The sequence below is a fragment of the Gnatocerus cornutus genome, unplaced genomic scaffold (assembly GCF_029298725.1).
Source record: "Gnatocerus cornutus isolate USDA-ARS CGAHR unplaced genomic scaffold, icGnaCorn1.1 ctg00000343.1, whole genome shotgun sequence".
Classification (NCBI taxonomy): Eukaryota; Metazoa; Arthropoda; class Insecta; order Coleoptera; family Tenebrionidae; genus Gnatocerus; species Gnatocerus cornutus.
The window spans coordinates 12,179-29,412 of NW_028275662.1; the positions used below are offsets into that span (position 1 = coordinate 12,179).

Consider the following 17,234-nt stretch of genomic DNA (forward strand, 5'->3'; position numbering starts at 1 on the left):
TATGAGGCGTTAAATTAAATTGTTCGTTTGACGATCTCAACGAGTCACTTGCGATTAACGTAATTTAAAATTTGAGAACTTACTTACTCACTTGCTTGCTTAGATGGAAATAGCACCCACTTGAAGTAAACGCCGACACGGACCGGAGATGAATAAACTCCGAACGGACGGGGTTAATTCATGAACTGACCGTAGTACGGTCGAAGGTTCGCCGCCGCCGCTACCTGCTTTCTTTCTTAGAACTGATAACAGAGTTGGTTTCTTTGTCTGTTCATTCATCGAAATTCCCACCACTCTGGCCGGGCCGGGCGGGGTGGGTGTGTGTTGTTTCATGATTTGTTCTCTTCTCGATTTATTCTTTTTCCGACGTCGTTCGATTCATAGAGATGTTTTCGTCGAAAGTGTGGTCGCGTTTACATTGCATTAAAATTTAATTTGTTCCAGTGCGACGATGAAACAAGAAAAAAGTTTCAAGTAAGTACGCACGCACGCACACCTACATATTTCATTTTTTAAATCTTTCGACGTTCGTAGTTTCTGCTCGAAATGTCGACTAATAGTAGGGAATGTTTTGTTGATTTGTTTGTTTTTCGTTTTTGAGAAGAACAAATGAAAATTTCGTTGGATTTCTGTCGACCGACGACCGACTGAAAATCCGCCGACATCGACGTAGTTTTATTTAGAGTGTCTGAAAAATGCAAACAATGCAAGATTTCCGTATTTTTGTTGGTTTGTGGTGTTTGGGGAGTTTTTTTTATGATTATAAAATGGTTTCGTCGAGAAAAATTGCTTCTTTCGCAATGAATTGGCAAGAAAAATTAAAAAACTCGTCCGTTCCCGTCGCTGGATGTTCGACGGTGGTCCGTCTGATTTTCCCTTTATTTTCGTAAAATTTACGAGAATTTCGCCGTCAAAACTGTTTTCGGTGATGTTTCGATGATGGGATTTCGTCGTGTGAGGTAATTTTTGAGGAAAAAATGTCGATTTTGCGAAAAAAGTCGTTCGAAAAGTCCGTTCGTCGTACAAATTCGTTTCTCATGGTCGAGTCCGAAATTGACATCGTTTTTTTTCCGACCTGTTCGTCAAGATCGTTTTCAAAAATCAACTCCTACGAAAGGCGAAGGTTTTATCTTCGTTCTTGAAAAAATTCGACCTTCTCGGACGTCATCTTCGACCGTTTGTGAATTTTTTTCCTACACTCTGCAGGTTCGTCGGTCGTCGCTCCGATCCGTGCTGCGTCTCTTTGCGAGGCGATTTTCGAAAAGATCGCACGTACTTTTCGACCGATTCGTTCGTGAAACTTGTAGAGGATGCTTCCAAGTTTGTCTGGTCGAAAGCGGAACTTTCCTGTTATTCGTGGAAAACGCGTAACGTCGGCGTCGAACTTGGATGTCATCTCCTTGTTTCGGAGGGTCTTTGTTCGAGTCGACGTTCGATCGGTCCTTGTTCGCTTTTGGAGGTCGGCTGGTCGTCCGGGAAAACTTGAGGTTATTCAGGAGGCCATCGCCGACCGAATCGCTCATGTTCCCGCACCCGGAGGCGGTGATCTTCGCGTAAAGAGAACGATGCCATCACGCGAAAGCTGTATTCGAGGCCCACTGAATTTTCTAACTCGACGAGAAGGCTCTCGTTTAGTCCGCGGTCCGCGCGTTTTCGAACGCGCCAACACTTTGACTTTGGCGCCCAATTCGTTCTGTAAAGTTCATTCGTTCTTTCACCGAAGAATAAGCCTACCTATAATAAAAAGAAAAAAACGCGCGCGCGATAGACGAAAATATGGCCGACGTAGAAAATCAAGCAGCTTCGACGGTCGCCGGTGCCACTTCCGGCTCCTCACCGGTGAAGAAGGAGAAGAAGCCCAAAAATCCGAGAAGCAAACCTTCTCATCCGCCCACTTCGGAGATGGTCACCAACGCCATCAAAGGCTTGAAGGAACGCGGCGGTTCTTCGTTGCAGGCGATCAAGAAATATGTCGCGGCCAACTACAAAGTCGACGCGGAAAAATTTGCGCCTTTCATCAAGAAGTACCTTAAGGGCGCCGTCGCATCCGGTTCGTTGGTCCAAACCAAAGGAAAAGGAGCTTCCGGTTCGTTCAAGTTGGCTTCTGCCGTCACCGGTGCAGCTAAGGCTCCGTCCGCCACGAAAAAGAGATCTGCCGCTGCGACCGCGTCGTCATCGGCGAAATCCAAGAAGACGGGCGTTGCTAAACGTTCCGTCGCGTCAGCGCCGACGTCCGCCGAAAAAGGATCCGCCTCAAAAGCCGGTAAGAAGGCCGCCCCCGCCGCTTCGGCCAAGTCTAAGAAAACTGCCGCCGAAAAGAAGAGCGTCGCCGTATCGAAGGCTAGAAAGGCTGCGTCCGCTCCCGAAAAGAAAGCCAGCGCCGCCTCCAGATCGCCCGTCAAACCCAAGACGCCATCGAAAGCGAAGAAATCCAACAAGGCCGGTCCAACCAAGAAACCGAAAGCGCCGAAACCGAAAACGGCCAAAGCCGTCACCGTCAAAGCGAAAAAAACCGCTTCACCCAAGAGAAAGAAGTGAAAAGTCGACGACGATGATTTAATTTTTTCAACGACGACGACGTCCTGGTGGTTTCGGGAACGTGCTCCGATCGTATATATCGACGTAGGGGCACCATCGATACAAATAAATGGCCCTTTTCAGGGCCACAATTATTTTCAAGAAACGAACGAAAGATTCGCTTGGACAATGCACATTCTGTTGAGGAGATACATACTTTCATTTGATTTTCTTGTCTATTCATTTGACTGTCGAAACAGTGTTATTACAAAGAATGATAAACTTTATTATATAATAATGTTTCAAATAGTCTCAGTTAAAAGAAAATTTAATGTGAAAGAAAAAAGCAAAAGTTTATCGTTTTATGTAAGTACGAATTTTGTGAATAAATCACATAACCTAACTTTTTTTTTTTTTTTTTTTTTTTTCAATCTCAAAAAGTTGCATGCGCGAACGATAAATTTTCAATTCGTTGGAAAATAATTGTGGTTCTGAAAAGAACCGATTTTTTTTTTCTTCTTTTAACACCTTCGAAGATGAAGAATTTGTTAATTCTAGATGGTCGGATCGGATGGATGGATGGATGGATGGAGGAAATTTAAGCCCTCTCGCCACGAATGCGTCTCGCCAATTGGATGTCTTTCGGCATGATGGTGACACGTTTGGCGTGGATGGCGCACAAGTTGGTGTCTTCGAAGAGGCCGACGAGATAAGCCTCGCTGGCTTCTTGAAGTGCCATCACGGCCGAACTTTGGAAACGGAGATCGGTCTTGAAATCTTGGGCGATCTCTCGGACGAGACGTTGGAAAGGCAGCTTGCGGATCAAAAGTTCAGTGCTCTTTTGATAACGACGAATCTCACGAAGGGCGACCGTACCGGGCCTGTAACGGTGAGGTTTCTTGACACCTCCGGTGGCGGGAGCGCTTTTTCTGGCCGCCTTCGTGGCCAACTGTTTTCTAGGTGCCTTGCCACCGGTAGATTTACGAGCCGTCTGTTTAGTTCTCGCCATCTCGGATATCGGATGAATCAAATGAAAAGAATTAACGTAGGTAGTGGCTTGCTTGCTTGCTTCGACCGAACGACCGACCGTACGTACGAACGTTCGAAAGTCAACTGAAAATTTTCGTCGCGCCAACGGCCGTTTTATAAACTCGATGAGTCATACGGCGACGCCATTGGTGGATTCGTTTTTAACGCGAGGTGGAGCTGCCGTAACTTATAAATAGTCCCGCGGAATGAAATTTTGACGTTAGTTCCATAACGAACTTGGTCGAAGCTACGTCGTTTTGTACGAAGAATTTCCTAATTTTATCAAGATGACCGGTCGTGGTAAAGGTGGCAAAGGATTGGGAAAAGGTGGCGCCAAACGTCATCGCAAAGTTCTACGCGATAACATCCAAGGTATAACGAAACCGGCGATCAGAAGATTGGCTCGTCGTGGTGGTGTGAAACGTATTTCCGGTCTCATCTACGAAGAAACCAGAGGTGTGTTGAAGGTCTTCCTCGAGAACGTCATCCGTGACGCCGTAACTTACACCGAACACGCAAAACGTAAGACCGTCACCGCCATGGACGTCGTCTACGCCCTGAAACGTCAAGGTCGTACCCTTTACGGTTTCGGCGGTTAATTTTATCATTTTATGACGTGTATCCGCATCCTCAGAGGAATAACAACAAACCCCCCGCAGGCAAGCAAACAAACAAACAAAAAAAAACGGTTCTTTTCAGAACCACAAAATAAATCAAACGAATTAAATATGTTGCTCAATTGTGTGTTTGTCTTCAAATCGAAATGAAAATCGTACGGAGTGAGTGATCATTTTAATTTGTGATCCAGGCGGCGACTTTGACAATTTTGACAGCAGTTTTAGGTTAGAATGACCATCGTTAAAAGAACGTTTTTGCCACGAAGAGTATATTTGAGGTTATGTCCAATATGGGGTAGAGTTACTCTCCTCAGACGTGACTTGAAACAAAATCTCATAGCAAATAAAACGATTGATTGTAGTATTACGGCTCACCGCTGACGACTGCTGCTGCAAGAAATTATCGAGACGGAGAGCACGTATAGGCGACCGGTGTGTGTGTGTATGTTCTTAACAGATTAATGTGCGAAATGTGAAGAAATTTACGACGAATCGGAATGTTTCTTGAATTAGATAATCAATAAATTATTATAGATAGAGTTGTCGAGTTCGTGCTTTAGTCGGGCATTGAATTTTTCTAAAAATTACGATGAAAAGTCGTAAAAATCATCTTTCTTGGTTGAATGTAATCGAAAATCTTCCGTTCAGTCTACGCTCGTATAATGAATTAATTGATCGGTTTAACTTTAAAATATCTAAAAGACTTTTTAACATGATTCTCATAGGTTGTTGTATTTTGGCGAAAAAATCAATTCGTTCGAGTTGAATTTTTGGCCCTGAGAAGGGCCGATGTGAAGATGGTTTTTATAAAAGTTTTTGTTTTTCGTTCGAGATGACGGCGGCGAAGAATTAAATTTAAGGCTTCTTTTCGGTCTTCTTGGGCAACAACACCGCCTGGATGTTGGGCAAGACACCGCCTTGGGCGATGGTAACGCCGGAAAGGAGCTTGTTTAACTCCTCGTCGTTCCTTATAGCCAATTGAAGATGTCTCGGAATGATACGGGTTTTCTTGTTATCTCTGGCGGCGTTTCCTGCCAATTCGAGAACTTCGGCGGCTAGATATTCCATTACGGCCGCCAAATAAACGGGAGCACCTGCACCCACTCTTTCGGCGTAGTTTCCTTTACGCAGAAGACGATGAATTCTGCCGACGGGAAACTGAAGTCCGGCACGACTGGAACGAGACTTCGCCTTTCCCTTCACTTTACCTCCTTTTCCTCTTCCGGACATGTTGTTATACGATATAAACAGCAAAACACCTACTGCGACTGACACGAAGCGCACTGACAAACGTACGGCTTGAAATAAATGCCGAACGCGGCGAAGGCTAGAAATTTATATGGTCGGTACAGCGCCATCTCGTTAGGGCAATGGTCGAACGACGAACTAAGGCGGAGCGCCTGTTTGTCGCTCGCTCGTTATAAATAGAGGGATTTTAGGTGTGCGGCGTTTTAGATCGAGTATACTCGTCGTAACGTGCACGTCGTGTCTGTCTCGTTTTCTGTTTTTAAACGTTTTTTTAACTCGACGACTAGAAGAGAATGCCACCCAAGACCAGCGGTAAGGCGGCCAAGAAGGCCGGAAAAGCTCAAAAGAACATCTCGAAGAGCGACAAGAAAAAGAAGCGCAGGAGGAAGGAGAGTTACGCCATCTACATTTACAAGGTGTTGAAGCAGGTCCATCCCGATACCGGTATCTCCAGCAAGGCTATGTCTATCATGAACAGTTTCGTGAACGACATCTTCGAACGTATAGCTGCTGAAGCCAGTCGCCTCGCTCATTACAACAAACGTTCGACCATAACCAGCAGGGAGATCCAGACGGCGGTGCGTCTTCTTTTGCCCGGTGAATTGGCGAAGCACGCCGTTTCTGAAGGAACCAAGGCCGTCACCAAATACACCAGTTCAAAATAAATCCTCCTCGAGCAGCTTGGAAGTTGGTTGGAAAAAAAAGAAAAAAAATCGGTTCTTTTCAGAACCACAAATTCAACTCGAACGAATTAAAAATTTTCGTCTTCATACTATATAAGTTCCTGAGAGAAAATATAAATAGTGAAAAATATATTTAAAAAAAGTTTGACATCAGAAATGTTAATAAAAAAAGAAAAGAGTAGAGACAACGGCACGCGGTGTTCCCAAGCGGTCACCCATCCAAGTACTGACCGCGCCCGACGTTGCTTGACTTCGGTGATCGGACGAGAACCGGTAGTTTTCAACGTGGTATGGTCGTTGCCTGGTAAAATTTTCCAAGATGGTACGTTGACGATTTTTTGTGATTGTTCGATCGTTTGGATGTGACATTTTTCGATGGTACACATGTCAGAAAATGTACAAGATTTAAAAGAAGAAAAAAAAAAAATTTTTTTTTGCGAGTCGTTTTTTAGTTTTTTTTTTGCGACAAAATGACGAAAAAAAAAAACTCGTATGAGGCGTTAAATTAAATTGTTCGTTTGACGATCTCAACGAGTCACTTGCGATTAACGTAATTTAAAATTTGAGAACTTACTTACTCACTTGCTTGCTTAGATGGAAATAGCACCCACTTGAAGTAAACGCCGACACGGACCGGAGATGAATAAACTCCGAACGGACGGGGTTAATTCATGAACTGACCGTAGTACGGTCGAAGGTTCGCCGCCGCCGCTACCTGCTTTCTTTCTTAGAACTGATAACAGAGTTGGTTTCTTTGTCTGTTCATTCATCGAAATTCCCACCACTCTGGCCGGGCCGGGCGGGGTGGGTGTGTGTTGTTTCATGATTTGTTCTCTTCTCGATTTATTCTTTTTCCGACGTCGTTCGATTCATAGAGATGTTTTCGTCGAAAGTGTGGTCGCGTTTACATTGCATTAAAATTTAATTTGTTCCAGTGCGACGATGAAACAAGAAAAAAGTTTCAAGTAAGTACGCACGCACGCACACCTACATATTTCATTTTTTAAATCTTTCGACGTTCGTAGTTTCTGCTCGAAATGTCGACTAATAGTAGGGAATGTTTTGTTGATTTGTTTGTTTTTCGTTTTTGAGAAGAACAAATGAAAATTTCGTTGGATTTCTGTCGACCGACGACCGACTGAAAATCCGCCGACATCGACGTAGTTTTATTTAGAGTGTCTGAAAAATGCAAACAATGCAAGATTTCCGTATTTTTGTTGGTTTGTGGTGTTTGGGGAGTTTTTTTTATGATTATAAAATGGTTTCGTCGAGAAAAATTGCTTCTTTCGCAATGAATTGGCAAGAAAAATTAAAAAACTCGTCCGTTCCCGTCGCTGGATGTTCGACGGTGGTCCGTCTGATTTTCCCTTTATTTTCGTAAAATTGACGAGAATTTCGCCGTCAAAACTGTTTTCGGTGATGTTTCGATGATGGGATTTCGTCGTGTGAGGTAATTTTTGAGGAAAAAATGTCGATTTTGCGAAAAAAGTCGTTCGAAAAGTCCGTTCGTCGTACAAATTCGTTTCTCATGGTCGAGTCCGAAATTGACATCGTTTTTTTTCCGACCTGTTCGTCAAGATCGTTTTCAAAAATCAACTCCTACGAAAGGCGAAGGTTTTATCTTCGTTCTTGAAAAAATTCGACCTTCTCGGACGTCATCTTCGACCGTTTGTGAATTTTTTTCCTACACTCTGCAGGTTCGTCGGTCGTCGCTCCGATCCGTGCTGCGTCTCTTTGCGAGGCGATTTTCGAAAAGATCGCACGTACTTTTCGACCGATTCGTTCGTGAAACTTGTAGAGGATGCTTCCAAGTTTGTCTGGTCGAAAGCGGAACTTTCCTGTTATTCGTGGAAAACGCGTAACGTCGGCGTCGAACTTGGATGTCATCTCCTTGTTTCGGAGGGTCTTTGTTCGAGTCGACGTTCGATCGGTCCTTGTTCGCTTTTGGAGGTCGGCTGGTCGTCCGGGAAAACTTGAGGTTATTCAGGAGGCCATCGCCGACCGAATCGCTCATGTTCCCGCACCCGGAGGCGGTGATCTTCGCGTAAAGAGAACGATGCCATCACGCGAAAGCTGTATTCGAGGCCCACTGAATTTTCTAACTCGACGAGAAGGCTCTCGTTTAGTCCGCGGTCCGCGCGTTTTCGAACGCGCCAACACTTTGACTTTGGCGCCCAATTCGTTCTGTAAAGTTCATTCGTTCTTTCACCGAAGAATAAGCCTACCTATAATAAAAAGAAAAAAACGCGCGCGCGATAGACGAAAATATGGCCGACGTAGAAAATCAAGCAGCTTCGACGGTCGCCGGTGCCACTTCCGGCTCCTCACCGGTGAAGAAGGAGAAGAAGCCCAAAAATCCGAGAAGCAAACCTTCTCATCCGCCCACTTCGGAGATGGTCACCAACGCCATCAAAGGCTTGAAGGAACGCGGCGGTTCTTCGTTGCAGGCGATCAAGAAATATGTCGCGGCCAACTACAAAGTCGACGCGGAAAAATTTGCGCCTTTCATCAAGAAGTACCTTAAGGGCGCCGTCGCATCCGGTTCGTTGGTCCAAACCAAAGGAAAAGGAGCTTCCGGTTCGTTCAAGTTGGCTTCTGCCGTCACCGGTGCAGCTAAGGCTCCGTCCGCCACGAAAAAGAGATCTGCCGCTGCGACCGCGTCGTCATCGGCGAAATCCAAGAAGACGGGCGTTGCTAAACGTTCCGTCGCGTCAGCGCCGACGTCCGCCGAAAAAGGATCCGCCTCAAAAGCCGGTAAGAAGGCCGCCCCCGCCGCTTCGGCCAAGTCTAAGAAAACTGCCGCCGAAAAGAAGAGCGTCGCCGTATCGAAGGCTAGAAAGGCTGCGTCCGCTCCCGAAAAGAAAGCCAGCGCCGCCTCCAGATCGCCCGTCAAACCCAAGACGCCATCGAAAGCGAAGAAATCCAACAAGGCCGGTCCAACCAAGAAACCGAAAGCGCCGAAACCGAAAACGGCCAAAGCCGTCACCGTCAAAGCGAAAAAAACCGCTTCACCCAAGAGAAAGAAGTGAAAAGTCGACGACGATGATTTAATTTTTTCAACGACGACGACGTCCTGGTGGTTTCGGGAACGTGCTCCGATCGTATATATCGACGTAGGGGCACCATCGATACAAATAAATGGCCCTTTTCAGGGCCACAATTATTTTCAAGAAACGAACGAAAGATTCGCTTGGACAATGCACATTCTGTTGAGGAGATACATACTTTCATTTGATTTTCTTGTCTATTCATTTGACTGTCGAAACAGTGTTATTACAAAGAATGATAAACTTTATTATATAATAATGTTTCAAATAGTCTCAGTTAAAAGAAAATTTAATGTGAAAGAAAAAAGCAAAAGTTTATCGTTTTATGTAAGTACGAATTTTGTGAATAAATCACATAACCTAACTTTTTTTTTTTTTTTTTTTTTTTTTCAATCTCAAAAAGTTGCATGCGCGAACGATAAATTTTCAATTCGTTGGAAAATAATTGTGGTTCTGAAAAGAACCGATTTTTTTTTTCTTCTTTTAACACCTTCGAAGATGAAGAATTTGTTAATTCTAGATGGTCGGATCGGATGGATGGATGGATGGATGGAGGAAATTTAAGCCCTCTCGCCACGAATGCGTCTCGCCAATTGGATGTCTTTCGGCATGATGGTGACACGTTTGGCGTGGATGGCGCACAAGTTGGTGTCTTCGAAGAGGCCGACGAGATAAGCCTCGCTGGCTTCTTGAAGTGCCATCACGGCCGAACTTTGGAAACGGAGATCGGTCTTGAAATCTTGGGCGATCTCTCGGACGAGACGTTGGAAAGGCAGCTTGCGGATCAAAAGTTCAGTGCTCTTTTGATAACGACGAATCTCACGAAGGGCGACCGTACCGGGCCTGTAACGGTGAGGTTTCTTGACACCTCCGGTGGCGGGAGCGCTTTTTCTGGCCGCCTTCGTGGCCAACTGTTTTCTAGGTGCCTTGCCACCGGTAGATTTACGAGCCGTCTGTTTAGTTCTCGCCATCTCGGATATCGGATGAATCAAATGAAAAGAATTAACGTAGGTAGTGGCTTGCTTGCTTGCTTCGACCGAACGACCGACCGTACGTACGAACGTTCGAAAGTCAACTGAAAATTTTCGTCGCGCCAACGGCCGTTTTATAAACTCGATGAGTCATACGGCGACGCCATTGGTGGATTCGTTTTTAACGCGAGGTGGAGCTGCCGTAACTTATAAATAGTCCCGCGGAATGAAATTTTGACGTTAGTTCCATAACGAACTTGGTCGAAGCTACGTCGTTTTGTACGAAGAATTTCCTAATTTTATCAAGATGACCGGTCGTGGTAAAGGTGGCAAAGGATTGGGAAAAGGTGGCGCCAAACGTCATCGCAAAGTTCTACGCGATAACATCCAAGGTATAACGAAACCGGCGATCAGAAGATTGGCTCGTCGTGGTGGTGTGAAACGTATTTCCGGTCTCATCTACGAAGAAACCAGAGGTGTGTTGAAGGTCTTCCTCGAGAACGTCATCCGTGACGCCGTAACTTACACCGAACACGCAAAACGTAAGACCGTCACCGCCATGGACGTCGTCTACGCCCTGAAACGTCAAGGTCGTACCCTTTACGGTTTCGGCGGTTAATTTTATCATTTTATGACGTGTATCCGCATCCTCAGAGGAATAACAACAAACCCCCCGCAGGCAAGCAAACAAACAAACAAAAAAAAACGGTTCTTTTCAGAACCACAAAATAAATCAAACGAATTAAATATGTTGCTCAATTGTGTGTTTGTCTTCAAATCGAAATGAAAATCGTACGGAGTGAGTGATCATTTTAATTTGTGATCCAGGCGGCGACTTTGACAATTTTGACAGCAGTTTTAGGTTAGAATGACCATCGTTAAAAGAACGTTTTTGCCACGAAGAGTATATTTGAGGTTATGTCCAATATGGGGTAGAGTTACTCTCCTCAGACGTGACTTGAAACAAAATCTCATAGCAAATAAAACGATTGATTGTAGTATTACGGCTCACCGCTGACGACTGCTGCTGCAAGAAATTATCGAGACGGAGAGCACGTATAGGCGACCGGTGTGTGTGTGTATGTTCTTAACAGATTAATGTGCGAAATGTGAAGAAATTTACGACGAATCGGAATGTTTCTTGAATTAGATAATCAATAAATTATTATAGATAGAGTTGTCGAGTTCGTGCTTTAGTCGGGCATTGAATTTTTCTAAAAATTACGATGAAAAGTCGTAAAAATCATCTTTCTTGGTTGAATGTAATCGAAAATCTTCCGTTCAGTCTACGCTCGTATAATGAATTAATTGATCGGTTTAACTTTAAAATATCTAAAAGACTTTTTAACATGATTCTCATAGGTTGTTGTATTTTGGCGAAAAAATCAATTCGTTCGAGTTGAATTTTTGGCCCTGAGAAGGGCCGATGTGAAGATGGTTTTTATAAAAGTTTTTGTTTTTCGTTCGAGATGACGGCGGCGAAGAATTAAATTTAAGGCTTCTTTTCGGTCTTCTTGGGCAACAACACCGCCTGGATGTTGGGCAAGACACCGCCTTGGGCGATGGTAACGCCGGAAAGGAGCTTGTTTAACTCCTCGTCGTTCCTTATAGCCAATTGAAGATGTCTCGGAATGATACGGGTTTTCTTGTTATCTCTGGCGGCGTTTCCTGCCAATTCGAGAACTTCGGCGGCTAGATATTCCATTACGGCCGCCAAATAAACGGGAGCACCTGCACCCACTCTCTTCGGGCGTAGTTTCCTTTACGCAGAAGACGATGAATTCTGCCGACGGGAAACTGAAGTCCGGCACGACTGGAACGAGACTTCGCCTTTCCCTTCACTTTACCTCCTTTTCCTCTTCCGGACATGTTGTTATACGATATAAACAGCAAAACACCTACTGCGACTGACACGAAGCGCACTGACAAACGTACGGCTTGAAATAAATGCCGAACGCGGCTCTTCAAATACATTTATTTCTAGGTTTTTGGGTTTTTACATCGAGTTCTTAAGATATACATTCTATTTGGCTGCTGGTGAGGCTTTTGGCCTTTTCAGCAGACCGAGGAATTTAAACAATTTTTAAATCTTATATCTAAACAGTAATTTTGGGCTTAAGTATGAATACAATGCATTTGTTTCAAATTAGGTTTTAAAGTTAGGGCGTTGTTGGTAAAGTGGCAAGGTTTGTTTCTTTCTTGGTCGTCCTTCCTTCCTTCTGGACTTGGTTTGGAGTTTAGGAGTTCTTCATGGGAATCCTGGGAATCTTCGTGGGATTCCTGGGACTCTTCATGGGAATCCAGGAGTTGGTGGGACGTCCGGAGCTCTTCGTGGGGATCCTGGGAATCTTCATGGGAGTCCTGGAACTCTTCATGGGATCCTGGGAGCCTTCGCGAAAGTCCGTTTCTTCCTTGGATTGTCCTGGGCTGAAAGAGAAACCTGAAAGAGAAAGGGAAAAGGAAAGGGATCTCGTCCATGTAGGAATGGACCTCTTCATCGCATCGAAATTGGTGTTTCTTCGACCAGCTCCTGGAGGAGCGGAGGCAGGTCTGGGTAGTTGGCTAAAAGAAGGGCTGTGGCAAGTGTTTTAGTTTGTGCTTGGGTTTTTTGCGGATAACGTTAATTAAGCGGTTTTTAGTGGGAAGTTTGTGTGTAGTATGAAGAGTTTGAATAGCTAGGTGGTTAGTGCTGGCGAGCGTGCGTGTTAGGTAGCGTTTGCGGTTAATTATAAAGCGTTGATTGATGGGAGTAGAGTTAGTGTGTTCATGCAGAGAGTTTGAAGGAAATCTGAGATCAAGGCGATAGAGAAGTCTAAGCGTATGTCTTTCGAAAGAAGAAATTTTGAAAAGCAAGCGGTTAGTAAGAGAGGCGTAAAGTAGAGATCTGTACTCGAAGATAGGGCGAATAAATGTGTTGTAAGTGTAGTGTAGGGTTTCTGGGCTGCAACCTCGAAGTCGGCCGCGAATGAGATACAAAAGATTTGATCTATTCCGTGCTTTTTTCATTGTTGTTGCCAGGTCCTGGTGTAGTGTGCATGTTTGAGCGAAGGTGATTCCTAGATAAGTGACAGAGTTAGTTTTAGAAATAGATTGATTGTTTATAGTTAGCCGTATGTAGCGTTGAAAGTTGAGGCGATGCTTGTGTGCAAGGGGAAATGAGAAACAGATGGTTTGGCATTTGGAGGGATTTGGCTTCACTCTCCAGGCGTTTGTCCATTTTTCAATGCGGTGAAGTTCTTTCTGAAGTGTTTCCGCGGCTTTCACGGCGTTCTGATGACTGGACCAGATTGCCGTGTCGTCCGCGAACATCCTCGTCTTGGTCCGGAAGTGGTCTGAAACGGGAAAATCTCTGCAGTATACAATGTATAACAATGGTGACAGGACGGAGGCCTTGTGGGACTCCGGCGTTGAGGTTGAAAGAGTTTGAAAAAGAGTTGTTAAGTTTGATCCTGCAGGATCGGTTAGTTAGGAAGGAGGCGATGAGCCGCGTGAATTTAAGATTGACTCTAAGGTTAAGAAATTTTTGAATGAGGCCGTCGTGCCAGACTTTGTCGAATGCACGTTCGATGTCCAGGAAGGACACCGATGTACATTCTCCAAGGTTGGCGTGTCGAGTGATGTCGGTTTGAAGTTCTACTAACGGATTTTGCGTACTGCGGTGTGATCTGAAGCCGAATTGCTCTGGCGGAAGCAAATTTTGCGTTTCTAATACAAATTTTAATCGGTTTGTTAAGATTCGTTCAAAAATTTTGCCAGTGATGTTAAGAAGTGAAATTGGTCTGTATGACTTAGGGTCGTTGACGTTTTTACCGGGTTTAGGAATCATGATAGTATTCGCGGCTTTCCACGCGGTTGGAAAATACAAGTTATTTAAACAGTTGTTGAAAATGTTAGTTAAAGCTAAGAATCCGGATTCTGAAAGGTTCTTTAAAACTATTGGTTTGATTTGATCGGGTCCTGGAGCTTTAGTGTTTTTCAAATTTAGAATTAAAGTTTTTACTTCGAAAACAGTGACCGGGTCTGTTAAGTGCTCATCGTTTAGGGGATAGGGAAGTGGTTCAACTAGTGGAATGTCGCGTAAGGTCTGCGCATTATTTGATATTAAATTGAAAAAGTGGTTGTCAAAGTTGGGGTCATTTGGAACTTGGTGAATTTCCCTCGAGAAGGTTCGCGAAGCAATTTGCTTTGTCTTGGGAAGAGTGGTAGACGTTTGCTCCGTCAATTAGATTATGGTTCGGTCGAGAACGTTGGCCAGAAATTGTCTTGAATTTTGTCCAATACTCTTTTCCGTTCCGATAATCCAAAGACTCGCAAGTTTTGAGCCAAGTTTCCCTCTTTGTAGCAATTAATGTCGCGTCTGATTTTGGCGTTGAATTTATTGATAAGCGTTTTTCAAAAAGGGGTCGCGGCTGCGGACGTAATCGCGGTAGATTTTACGTTTTTCTTTAATGAGTCTGAGGATACGGTCTGGCAGTGGGGATTTGTCTTTTGGAATAGTTTTGGGCTTAATGACTTTAAGTTTACAGTACTCGATAGCTGAAGTTAATGAATCTATTTGTCTGTCTATTTCTACCTGGGAATTTACTGGGATAATGACTGGTAGGGCCTGGTCTAATTCTTCGCGGAAAAGGTTCCAATTGGCGTTTTTGTAATTGAAGATTTGAATAAGTGGTGGTTGTGGCTGATGGCCGTTGATGAGGATTTTTGCAATTAAGGGAAAGTGATCTGACGTTACCGTGGTGCCTATTGCTGTTTCATTGTCGAACGCGTGGATTAAGGATTCCGAAATAATGATATGGTCGATAATTGAGGCTCCTCTATGAGAGATAAAAGTGGGAAGTCGGTTTTCTAATCTGTAGATTGGGAGTTCGCTAATGAGAGTGGATAGGATTCTGCCGTTTGGGTTAGTTGCAGTGTCTCCGAAGTCTTCGTGTCTAGAATTAAAGTCGCCGAAAATGACTGAATGAGGGAGATTGGACGCGTATTCGAATAGTTCCGTTGGAAGTTTTTGCCTGACGGGCTGATAGAGGGAGAAGAAAGTAATGATTTTATTGTTAATTACTACGTCGGCTGCGGCAAGTTCGAGAGAAGTTAGGTTGGGAGGCAAATTATGTTGAGTTGACTGAAAGTCGGGTAGAAACTAAAAGCGCGGTTCCGTGAGCGATGTTTGAGGGCGTGTTGTGATAGCAAGAAAAATGTTTGACTTTAATCGCGAGATTTGAGCGCGTTTCGGTAATTGATAAAATTTTGATCGCGTCGGTTTCGATGAAGTTACGGAGAGCATGCAATTTCCGTTTGATTCCTGCAATGTTGACCGTGGCGATATTCACACGAGGGGACAGGAGGCCCCCGCCGGGAGCGGCGGGGGCGGCCACCGTGGTAGCCATGGGGAAAGAGAGTTGGACGAGTTAGGGCTGTCGAATCTACTCGAAAGTGAAGTAGATTCTCTGGCCCGCGTGATTGATGCGGGTCTTTGTCTTAAGGACGGATTTGGAGGCGCTCTCGACGAGCTCGCTGACCTTTGCACGCTGGTGAGGGAAGAGGTCGTACAAAAGTTTTGTGACGAAAGTGATTGTCTGACGAACAGACACGGGTTGGGGATCGGGGTCCTGCAAATTCGGGAGAGGGCTCCAGAATCAGAGTTGGGGGCAATGGGGGTTTCGGGACGTGACGACTGCGTCCTTGATTTTGGGGCACTGGCGGGACCAGGCCGGGTGGGTGCCGTTGCACAGAAGGCAAGTTACGTGGTTGGATTCGCATTTGAAGGCTGGGTGGTTCTCTGTGCATTTGGGGCACGCGATTTTGTTGGGGCATTCAGTGGCAGGGTGCCCAAGTTGGAAACACTTGGAGCACTGAAGGGGGCGGGTTTGGCGGGGGCTTTGGACGGCTCGCACTGATGGCGCTTGCCGAACATGATGACGCCTTCCTTGAGGAGGAAGTCGACGGTCTCTGTGCTGTCAGTGATGACACGCATCAGTTTGGTGAAATTGCCGGATTTCATTGAACGAATCCGCCAGACTCTGATGACTGGCAGATTGAGTGATTTGAGGGCGTTGAGTGCTTCGTCGTATTCGATGTCGTCGTCAACATCGCGAATTACGACAGAGAGGTGGGTTTTGAAGTGGCAACGTTTGGTTTGGCAGTGACTTTTTTGTGGGTTTTCCACAATTGAGATGGATTGGTTTAGCGTGGCAACTTGGAGTTTTTTCTGGAAGTCGCTTGGGAGAGGGTTTAGAGTGACAAGAAGAGCAGTCCTTGTTCCAGTTGACAACAAGCTGCTTGATGTTCTTGACCAGAAGAGTGGTCGTTAAAAGGCAGTAAAACTTTTTTTGTGCAGCCCAGTCTGCAGGAATGTTTCTGATGGTGTACTTATGGTACACCGCATTAGGGGTATTTTTGTTGGAGATTGAAGAGACAGAGTTTCCTCTGGCGCGAGGAGGCGAGAGGGCGTGTTGCGACGAAGTCGCAGAAAGAATGGGTGTTAGTGCCCTTTCGGGCGAGGAAGGGCGCGTGATTAACTCACCTTGTGATGTCGACTGGCGGACGAAGTTGGAGAAGAGGTCCATGTCACTGGCACTTGATGCACTGGCACTTGCACCACTGACACTTGAACTCACACTTTTTGCTTTTGCACTCTTGGAGCACTTGCGGGTGGCTTTTGAGGCCGGGGGCGAAGATCTCTGCTCGTCATCGGCGGAGCACGATGTGGACAAGTCAGAGTTTACTTCAGGAATGCCGAACGCGGCGAAGGCTAGAAATTTATATGGTCGGTACAGCGCCATCTCGTTAGGGCAATGGTCGAACGACGAACTAAGGCGGAGCGCCTGTTTGTCGCTCGCTCGTTATAAATAGAGGGATTTTAGGTGTGCGGCGTTTTAGATCGAGTATACTCGTCGTAACGTGCACGTCGTGTCTGTCTCGTTTTCTGTTTTTAAACGTTTTTTTTAACTCGACGACTAGAAGAGAATGCCACCCCAAGACCAGCGGTAAGGCGGCCAAGAAGGCGGAAAAGCTCAAAAGAACATCTCGAAGAGCGACAAGAAAAAGAAGCGCAGGAGGAAGGAGAGTTACGCCATCTACATTTACAAGGTGTTGAAGCAGGTCCATCCCGATACCGGTATA

The 17,234-nt window shown here is 45.2% G+C and overlaps 1 protein-coding gene and 1 non-coding gene across 2 annotated transcripts; both read right to left on the bottom strand.

Annotated features, from left to right (window-relative positions):
- Window positions 1–6,276: 6,276 nt before the first annotated feature.
- Window positions 6,277–6,396, bottom strand: LOC148165377 (5S ribosomal RNA). Its single transcript, XR_015771530.1, has one exon. It is a non-coding gene; the product is annotated as a 5S ribosomal RNA (ribosomal RNA).
- Window positions 6,397–12,674: 6,278 nt separating this feature from the next.
- On the bottom strand, window positions 12,675–16,863 carry LOC148165378 (uncharacterized; the record flags this gene model as incomplete). Its single annotated transcript, XM_088049720.1, has 2 exons — window positions 12,675–13,444; window positions 16,636–16,863. Coding segments are annotated over 2 exons (998 nt in total), but the record flags the coding sequence as incomplete, so codon positions are not given.
- Window positions 16,864–17,234: the final 371 nt, after the last annotated feature.